The following is a 10,513-nucleotide window of genomic DNA, read 5'->3' as shown; positions in this document are numbered from 1 at the left end:
AAAGTTTATAAATATTTTAAACTTCATTTGAAAATAATAAATATACATTTTAAACAGTATTTACGTGTTATTTTGCTAACGTTGGATTTGACATTGGACTTGTTGGTCTTGCCTTCATAGCCTAGACTTAACACTTTCCCACCTCTGCAAAAATGTACATAGCACATATCATAGCAATCCTCATAATAGATTATAGGATTTATGTGTGTAACTTTGAAATATTCTGGTGATGTCAGAGGAACGTTAGTGCCAAAATGGGAAGAGTTCATCTTTGTGTAGCATTTTGTCTCTGGTGATAGGTCTGGCTATGCGAGGCTAGTGCCAATGCAATGCTTAAGTACAGTGGTGTTTCCACCTAAATGCTGATGTCAGTGTGCTAACATGCTCACAAAGAATATGCTAGCATATGATATTAATCAGGTAATGTTTATCACATTCACCATCTTAATTTATCATGTCAACATGCTAACATTTGACAATTAGCATTCAACTCAAAGTACAGCTGAAGCTGATGGAAGTTATTTTTGCAGGTATTTGGTCACAAAACAATGTATTGGACACATTAACATTTTGAATTTGAATTTGAATGAATGTCAGCACAAAATTCCATGACAATCAAATTTAGAAAACGAAGGCTGGTTGTTTATTTATTTACATGGGTAGTTATAGAAACGTCAAAATAGTTTTGGCAGGTGACATTGGAGCTATTTTTTGAGCATATTTCATATTCCCATGCACTGGACACACAGAGATGAAACTGATATTGATATTGACAGATGCAGTCTCATGAAATATCCCTATGTCTGTCTTTTACCATTTCAATTTAGGATCATCCTGACTGCTTGAGATCCACCTGCAACCATGACAACCAATTCCAACAGCAACGTTCTGGGTAGTAAGGCTTCTTCCTCTCCTCTCTTGTCTTCTCCACCCCGCCAACGCCTGGTCACCAAAGACGGACACTGTGCCCTCCGTCCACCTCGGTGCTCTTCAGGCTCATGGCGCGGGGCCTTAGGCAGAGCCTGGTTGCTCGCCCTGCAGGACCTGTGGGGACTGTTGGTGGGTCTGCGCTGGAGATGGGTCCTTCTGGCCTTCTGCGCCTCCTTCCTGGCCCACTGGCTGCTGTTTGCCTGTATGTGGTACTTGCTGGCCCACCTTAATGGAGACCTGGCTGTGCAGGACCATGATGCCCCACCACAAGGGCATGTGGTTTGTGTGAAGCACATAACCAGTTTCACTGCTGCCTTTTCTTTCTCCCTGGAGACACAGCTGACCATCGGCTATGGCACCATGTTCCCCAGTGGGGACTGTCCCAGTGCCATAGCACTGCTGGCTGTGCAGATGCTGCTGGGGCTCATGCTGGAAGCATTCATCACAGGTACGACTCTCCTATTCCTAAAGCCTTGTCTCCACAAAAATCACAGTCACAGTCTCAATTGCAAGTTCAATGCACACATTGGGAGACTAACTGGAGCCAAAATTTTAAGCTAATTACCGTACAGGCAAAAAATGATTGTGTATAAAATGTTTTTTCAGGACATTACATGAATCACAATCTCTCTCCACACAAATTGTGTTGACACTTACATCAATATTAGTACAAACCCAAACCAGTTCAGTTATCTCTTAAACACCAAGTCATATCTTGACCCGAAAGCTTCGTGACAACATGGGGAAACTATTTTTGAAGAGGAAACCGAAATCCTACTAAGATCTGCCCTCGTGTTACAGAGTGGCTAATTACATTGTAAGTTAGTTTGTAAAACTGTATCATTTAACTGGGAAGGGAGAAAAGTGAATACTTCATTGTTTTAAATCTTTTAATGCAGACAAAATGTGACATCTGCTGGGCGACCATTGGAATTGCATTTATATGGACAAATCAAAGTCAATGACTAAACAGTGAGTTATTTTAGAAGTAGTCTCAAAGCTTTCACTTTTAATATTTTGTTTTAATACTTTCAGTAAAGACTGTAAACAGTCCGTAATAGAGTCTACAGCCCTGCTTTTCAAGAGTGTAGCTCAAAAAAGTCAGATTATCTAATATTTCAGAGAAGTCAAATATTTGTGCAGAACTTAGTTTTTTCTTCTTCGATAAACTAGCTCCACCTCAAGCAGCTACTACACTAAAATGCTGCTTGCACTCTGATGTATCCAAATTAACACCATAATAATGTCATATCACATAATATCAGTCAGGGGACTTTGAATAATAGCTCTGTAGTTTTACTTACGTACTTTCTGAATGCTGGACTTTTACTTGTATTTCAGGATTTTTACGTTGTGGTGTTGGCACTTGTCTAAAAAAGTCTAACCCCCGGCTCGTCACTGTGACGTCTAATTCTTATACAGTCAATGCTTGAAATAAACTAAATATCTACAGGCAAAACTTGTTCATAGCCGTGCTTAATGGCCACATTCGAAGGCTGCACTAAAAGTCTGCCATCATAATGAGGGGAGACACCCAACGAAATGTTCAAATATGTGTGTGAAGGTGGGTGGGGGAGGGGTTGGGAGGCACAAAGTGGTATTACTTCGGCTGCTATAGTCACAGCCTGATTTATTTTGCAGCATGAGACAAATATTTTTGCAGTATTAAAGTCAAAACATCTCCTCTTCATATTATATTGTCCTAACCTTCAGGTGCATTCGTTGCCAAGATTGCACGTCCCCAGAAGAGAGCAGGAGCTATCCAGTTCAGCCCTCAGGCAGTGGTGGGCCAACACCAGGGCCAGATGTGCCTCATGCTGCGAGCCACCAACCTGCTGCAGCGACCTCTGGTGGATGTAAAAGTGAGTGCTGTGCTCTACAAGGAACATGAAGGTCAGGCCCTGCACCAGACCTCTCTGGAGTTCCACTTGGATCATCTAGGCCAGCAGCCCTGTCCCTTCTTCATCTTCCCACTCACCTTTTACCACCCCCTGGACCGCCAAAGCCCCCTCTATCCCACCCTGTGTGAAGGCACATCCAACCCCTTTGAGTTGGTGGTCTTCCTGTCAGCCTTGCAGGAGGGAACTGGTGACTCCTGCCAGAAGAGGACCTCTTACTTGCGCCAAGAAATCCAGTTTGACCGCCGTTTTGTCCCTGCCTTGGGGATGGATGCTCGGGGGAGATACATGGTGAGCACCCAGCACTTTGACACAGCCCACTCAAAGGAGTCTTTGAACAAGGATTGTGTGGTGCAGATTAATGGTGATGGCAGCGACAGAATGGAGTAGGAATGCTGGGATGGAATTTCGGAGCGATAACGGGATAACAATGGGGTAGATATTTTTGTCAGGAGGTACTTGATTAAATTTGATAAATCTGAATCTATGTATTAACATTTGAAATAAAAATGTATATCAGATAAGGGTGTTGCTTCAGACTGCCTCAGTTTCTTCCTCCAATCAATTGGAGACCCTAGTGCAACAATCAGGGTATTATTCCTGTCAATCCTCATTGTCAATCATCAACACATTCAGTTGTGTTGGTTGGAATGCCTGGCCTGCAGGGGGCACCGCTTCTGGGAATTTAGTGTGAACAAATATGGTTTATTCCAAGTTGGGTTTTCTTTTTGTTGCTCTGGTCATTGGTACTATGGCTTATGATAACACAAACTTTAAGATAACAACAAGATAACAACTGAGATCTCATAACATGGCTTCATCACTAAAAATATTCCCAGGAGGGCAAAAAGCACGTTCAGTCAAACTATCAGTGGTAACAAACCTGTTATTTGTTGTACAGTAAAAATGACTGTCTGTCATAAACAACCATTACAGTTCACCCTGCAGCTTTGAACTGCTGTACTTGCTGCAGTTGTTTGTATTCACAGTCCTGTACAATGAGGGATTAATAGCCACATTAAGGGTGTTGGGTTAATAATCTGACTGCTCGTGTTGTTTTTGCAGTATTGGACCTAATTTGAGATAAAATATGGGACAGTGTGTATCTGTCAGTTAATTTTTTTGCCCCAAAGTGCTGGTAAAAAAATATAAATATAGTTTCAGGAAAAATGTTCATCTAAAGCAGGGGATCGTCGATCGCGGAGGTAGTGCGGGTAGATCGCATGCCATTCAAAATAAATGAGATGTCCGCATGACATTTGCCACTTGATTTTCTAACACACGGGTCACCGCGTATGCGTGGTCAACCGCGCGAGCTACTGCAAAACTCCAGCGAGCTAATTAGTTAGCCTTCCAATTCATTTCTACTGAAGAAGCTAAAGCTGCAGCGCCATGATTTGGGAAACTTCCAAAACCTGGCGTCAGAACTGGAGACTCGGCGGAAGGCGTGTGCGTAACTTGACAGTGCGCGCTACACAGAGCAGATTGATAAGTCTCTGTCAGAGTTTGACAAACGCTTTACAGACTTTGCTTTACTCGAGCCAGTTGCTACACTTATGTGCTGCACATTTCAGGAAGATATTGAGGTTGATTCACTCGCATCAAAAATGTCAACGCTGTTTCACCTGAACTCGTCTGGAGTGGAGGATGAGATTCTGACACTGCAAGCTGACATTCAGCTGGAGTCCAGGGCTCATGGACAGTTTCCTCAGAGAGGAAAAGTCCCCAAACATGAGGAAATGTGATACCTTCTTGACTGCATTATTTGGCTCTACTCATTTATGTGAGTCAGCCTTTTCCCACATGAAGAACATTAAGTCCAAACACCGTTCCACCATGACTGATGATCATCTGAAGTCTGCTTGAACCGGGCTACCAGCAGCTACTGTCCGGACAATGCAACTCTGGCCAACCCCATTCAGTGCAAGTCATCAGAGTAAGGTAACGACCAACAATGTACAGAATTGTATTGTGCCATAAGGGTTCATGCAGTTATGCAAGGTACGCCAACATGTATTGTAAAAATAAAGTATATATATATATATATTCAGCATTTTTAATGTAGGTAGATCATTTTGACTTGGTCATTTTAAAAGTAGCTCGTAAGCCGAAAAAGTGTGGGCACCCCTGATCTAAAGCCCCCACATGCCCAACATGTCTGACTTTGTTGACATTAATTTGAAAGATGCTATGATCAAATGTTGCACACAGGGGTTTTTATAAAAGATTTATAGATTATAGATTAATTTGATTTTAATTAGCATTTGCATGCTTTTCTCAGACCCTCATTGTCGTATACCAGAAAACTGTATCTTTGAATAATAGATTTGAAAAGCATTATGCCATCATAGTTTTCACTTGAAATTTAGTTTGATCAATCACCGACAATTCATTTTCTAAACAAGTTAAGAATATGAATTTAATTAAGTTAACCATGTAGTGAGTACATTTCCAAATTCTGAACCACACTCCTTTAACCCGACCGTGGACCATTTGGTTCCATCGAGAAAGTTTAGCGTACAGTGTCGTAAAATGCACTTTTCAGGAAGTAATATAATGATGTTACACACATGTTATATACCCAGCTAATTAAAAAAGTCTGGGCTACAACATCATGTAAGCCATTTTTACACACTCCAAACACAATTCTACACAACTAAAACAAACTATTATTACCAAATTATCACTCATATTTCACCATGAGGGAGCCGACTCCACGCTCCGGTCGTAGCTACCAAGACAAAGCTAGAAGCTAACACGGAAAACCGAGATACCAGAAAGCAAGAGAATACAGAGGCATGGGCCCCTGCTGAGCTGGGGGAGGGGGGGAGGGGCTGGTGGTCTGGGGCTGGTTGATGGGGCTGTGGGGGATGGAGTCAGGACTGTCCCATTGTCTTTCGAATCTGCAGTACAACTCATTCAGCTCGTCTGCCAGGCGGAGGTCGTTCATGGAGTGGGGGGTTTTTCAGCCTTATAATTGGTGATCTGTCTGAGACCTCTCCAGACAGAAGCAGAGTCATTGGCTGAGAGCTGGTGTTGCCGTTTCTCAGAGTACAGTCGTTTAGCATCTCTCACCGCCTTGCTAATCCTGTAATTTGACTCTTTATACAAGTCCTTGTCCCCACTCCTAAAAGCCTGATCTTTCTGCAGCCTTAGCTGTCTGAGTTCTGCTGTAAAACAGGGTTTGTCGTTGTTATAACTCACCCTGGTGCTTGTTGGAACACAGCTGTCCTCAGAAGCTGATATATGAAGTCACAGCCTCTGTGTACTCATCCAGACTGTTGGTAGCAGTCCTGAAGACATCCCAGTCTGTACAGTCCAAACACGCCCGAAGATCCTCCAGAACTTCACTGGTCCACTTCTTGAATTTCTTCACCACAGGTTTGCAGAGCTTTAATTTCTGCCTGTAAGCAGGAATCAGATGGACCATGACGTGGTCCAAGTGTCCCAGTGCAGCATGAGGGATGGCATGATAGGCGTAGCAGTGGTGTAGCACTGATCTAGAATGTTCTCCTCTCTGGTAGGGCATTTAATAAACTGACTGTATTTAGGGAGTTCATGGCTGAGGTGTCCTTTGTTAAAGTCACCAAGGACAATAACTAGAGAGTCCGGGTAGCTCCGCTCCACATCTGTCTGATCGGCGAGTGTCCGCTGTGTATCCTGCACGTTGCTCTGCGGCGGCATGTAAGCACCGATCAGAAGGAATGAGGCGAACTCACGGGGGGAGTAAAAGGGTTTGCAGTTTATAATGAAGGATTCCAGATCAGGAGAACAGTGCTGTAGAATCACTGTCACATCGTTATACCAGCCACTGTTGGAGTAGAAACAGATTCCTCCACCCTTCGATTTGCCGGAGAGCTCCGTGTCGCGGTCCGCCCTGAACAGCTGGAAGCCCGTCAGCTGGAGCGCGGAGTCCGGTATGGATCCACAGAGCCAGGTCTCAGTAAAGCACAAAACGGAGGATGAAGAAAAGTCTCCGTCTTTCCCCACCGGTAGCTGAAGTTCGTCCAGTTTGTTGCACAGTGAGCGGACGTTTGAGAGAAATATGCTCGGCAGCGGTGTGCGAAATCCACGTGAGCGTAGACGCACAAGCACGTCGGCCCGCTTCCCTCTCCTCTGTCATCTCACTGCATGGGCTAAGGTGAGTGCACCTTTGTCGAGAATGTCCAGTAATTCCACAGAAGTTAAAAGAAAAGTTGGAAGTAAGTCCGCTGGAGTTGTTCCCCTGATGTTTACGAGCTCATCTCTGGTGAAAGAGCTCCGGGTATCGCAGTAGAAAACAGTATTTACAACAAAAACAACACAAAACATGTCAACTAACTAACTATATTCCTGGTCATTCCAATACCATCGCTGACTCCCTTTCTCATTTTGCATTTCAAAAGTTCAGAAGCTTGGCCCCTCATGCAGACACCCATTCAATGCCGGTTCCTTGATATTCGGCACTCGCGTTCATCCTGTAAATCCTGCCCTTCTACCGCTGATCGCCAGCTCGCGAAACTCGATAGCCTATCACCATCCACCCTTTCATCTTACCGGACAGCTTGGAAGAGCTTCCACAACTTCCACGACCAATACAACATAACCTTCCAGTCGTTCGATCTGGTCTCTATGACGTGTTTCGTTACCTTTCCATGCTCATTCCATGATGGCCATCAAAATGCCTACCATCAAAGTTTAGCTTAGCGGCATAAACTTCTTCTCAAAACTGTTAACTAGAAAACCATGCTTGGCCTCAAATCCTACCCAATTAGCCTTGCTTCTTAAAGGTCTTTCAATGAAGGAGCTCACACAAAATCCTTGTCGCCTCCCCCTCACTTTTGACTTGCTGTCTGTCTGCACCCTCACTATCCTCTCCAGATACAGCAATCGTCACGTTGTCGACCTACACCCATCTTTTACTTCAAAATACAGTCACTACTGATTCCATTCGAGATCCTTTCCACCGACTTGCAGTTCCAAAAATCCCAGAGCATATTGCCAACGGATCCACTCTTCATCTCAGAATCCAGCGAAGTAGCAACCAGATTCTGTTTCCACCAGCACTTCCGCCACATTCGCTCCTTGTCTGGCATTTTTTCCGCTTTGTACTCCGGACACTCTTTTAGAATCGGAGCCGCTACATCAGCCAACCGTAATGGCCTCCCAGAACACCTCATACAAATCATGGGTCCTCGCAAGCGTACCACCCCTATATCCGCTCAGAACTAAAAGATCTTCGATCCGCTCAATCCCATCTCAAGTAATTGGGGTTTTGGGCATTCGTTGTGCCCGGGCTCCATGGCAGATCCTCGGACGAAGCTCCCACAACTCATCCGACCAACCAGATGGAAGTCACGTATAACGCCTATCAGCGTTGAGATGCTCCTCCTGTCAGCACTGACATCCTGCAGTTGTTGAATCAGGAAAAAAGTATTGTAGCTGTTGGTGTACACCCAAAGCTCTAAGATACCTCATATTATTAGAGACCGTTTGAAACTATGTGTATAAATGTATGTGTATAAACCATACAGCACAAACAATAAAAAAAAGACATGCCGTATCTACATATCTGCCGTAACCTGGAGCTGAACAAGCTCAAAACTGTGGAGATGAAAGTGGACTTCAGGAGGAGCCCCCCAATACTGCCCCCCCCCCACACCATACTTAACAGCACTGTGTCTGCGGTGGAAACCTTCAGGTTTCTGGGATCCACAATCTCCCAGGACCTGAAGTTGGCCTCCAACATCGACACCATCTGGAAAAAGGCCCAGCAGAGGCTGTACTTCCTGCCACCACCAGGTCACCCTCCCCCAGCCCAGCAGGGGCCCATGCCTCTGTACCCCCCTCCCCAGTGACGACTCTCTCTATTCTGGAGAGAGACATCAACAGGTCTGTAGATGACGCAGTCAACTTGGCCCTTCATTTCATCCTCCAGCATCTGGACTCCCCAGGAACCTACGCCAGGATCCTGTTTGTGGACTTCAGCTCTGCCTTCAACACCATCATCCCGTCTTTGCTGCATGACAAGCTCTCCTAGCTGCACGTGCTCGACTCCACCTGCAAGTGGATCACAGACTTCCTGTCTGACAGGAAGCAGCACGTCAAGCTGGGAAAGCACGTCTCAGCCTTCAGAGCCATCAGCCCCCGATCCCCTCCCCTCTTCTTCAGTCGATTGCGATTGAACTCCTTCCTTTCCTCACCCACCTTATCAACAAATCCCTCGTTTCAGGATGCTTTCCCACGGCTTTCAAGACTGCCAGAGCCACCCCCCTTCTGAAGAAACCATCACTTGAACCCTCTGATGTCAAGAACTTCAGACCGGTTTCTCTTCTACCCTTTCTTTCCAAAACACTTGAATGTGCTGTCTTTACTCAACTGTCTTCCTACCTTCATCAAAACAACCTCTTGGACCCCCACCAGTTCGGGTTCAAAGTTGGTCACTCGACTGAGACAGCCCTCCTTGCGGTGACGGAGTTGACACCAGCTGATCTTGTCATTTCCCCCCGGTGAGACTCAAGTGGAGGCATGCATCGCTGCGTGCTTGGCTGACATCTCAAAGTGGATGACAACACACCACCTCAAGCTGAACCTGGACAGAACCGAGCTATTGTTCCTCCCGGGGAAGGGTTGCCCGCACCGAGACCTGTCCATCACCATTGACGATACCGTGGTGACACCAACTGATGAGATGGCGCAGGTGCTAATCCAGGCTCTTGTCATCTCCCGCCTGGACTACTGCAACTCACTACTTGCCGGAGCCCTGGCGTCGGCCATCAGACCTCTGGAGCTTGTCCACAAAGCTGCAGCTCGCCTGGTGTTCAATTGCCCCAAGTTCTCCCACACAACTTGCCTTGATTTCCAGCACAGCACGAGTGGCTGCTTTTTTTCTTATATTATGTTATTTCTGTTACTTTTTTTTCGTTTCGTTCTCATACTAGCTACCGTTCTTAATCGGTGCATTATGGCAGCTAGACACATCAAGCTTGTCGTGGTCTATCTGCTGTTTATCGCAATTTGCACCTCCGTGTCTGGGGATCCAGCGTGCAGCCATGGTCCAGTTGTTTACACTAGGGACCAGCTGTTAGCATTCCTGGATACGGCGGTGCTACCTGACGAGAGACCCGCTGTTCCCCGCGAGCTGAGGAGGAAGAAACGGGGATGCCGTGCGGGTGCGGAACGTCGCGCCAGGAGAAGACGCTACACACCCGTCCTCCCCTCCATCATCATGGGAAACGTGAGGTCTCTGCCCAACAAGATGGACGAGCTAGCGGCGCTAACTCGCCATCAGAGGGAATACCGGGAGTCTAGCCTCATGGTGTTTACGGAGACGTGGCTAACCGAGCTAACTCCGGACACGCATGCTACTCTGGACAGGTTCCGCATCATACGGGCAGACAGGACAACGGAGAGCGGTAAGAGGAAGGGAGGAGGCCTGGCAGTGTTTGTTAATGATAGATGGTGTAACTCTGGGCACATCACTGTTAAGGAGCAGACCTGCACAGCGGACATTGAACTGTTAGCGGTTAGCATGAGGCCACACTATCTGCCGTATAGGCTGCGTATATCCCCCCCTCTGCTGACGCTGAAGCGGCCTGTGACGTTATCCACTCGGCGACAAGCAGGCTGTTGACGCAACACCCCAATGCTCTCCGCCTTCTCTCTGGGGACTTTAATCATGCCCCTCCATCCTCCACTCTGCCCAC

The 10,513-nt window shown here is 46.1% G+C and overlaps 1 protein-coding gene across 1 annotated transcript; it reads left to right on the top strand.

Moving 5' to 3' along the window:
* Positions 1–861: 861 nt before the first annotated feature.
* Positions 862–3,218, top strand: kcnj13 (potassium inwardly rectifying channel subfamily J member 13; the record flags this gene model as incomplete). Its single annotated transcript, XM_079272444.1, has 2 exons — positions 862–1,378; positions 2,644–3,218. The coding sequence occupies 2 exons, from the start codon at positions 862–864 to the stop codon at positions 3,216–3,218; spliced, it is 1,092 nt and encodes a 363-aa protein (XP_079128570.1).
* Between the last annotated feature and the right edge of the window lie 7,295 nt (positions 3,219–10,513).

This window comes from Melanostigma gelatinosum, assembly GCF_949748355.1.
Source record: "Melanostigma gelatinosum genome assembly, chromosome: 7".
Lineage (NCBI taxonomy): Eukaryota > Metazoa > Chordata > Actinopteri > Perciformes > Zoarcidae > Melanostigma > Melanostigma gelatinosum.
Note: the sequence above shows the minus strand (reverse complement) of the source record. Positions and strands in the feature narration are given on the sequence as shown.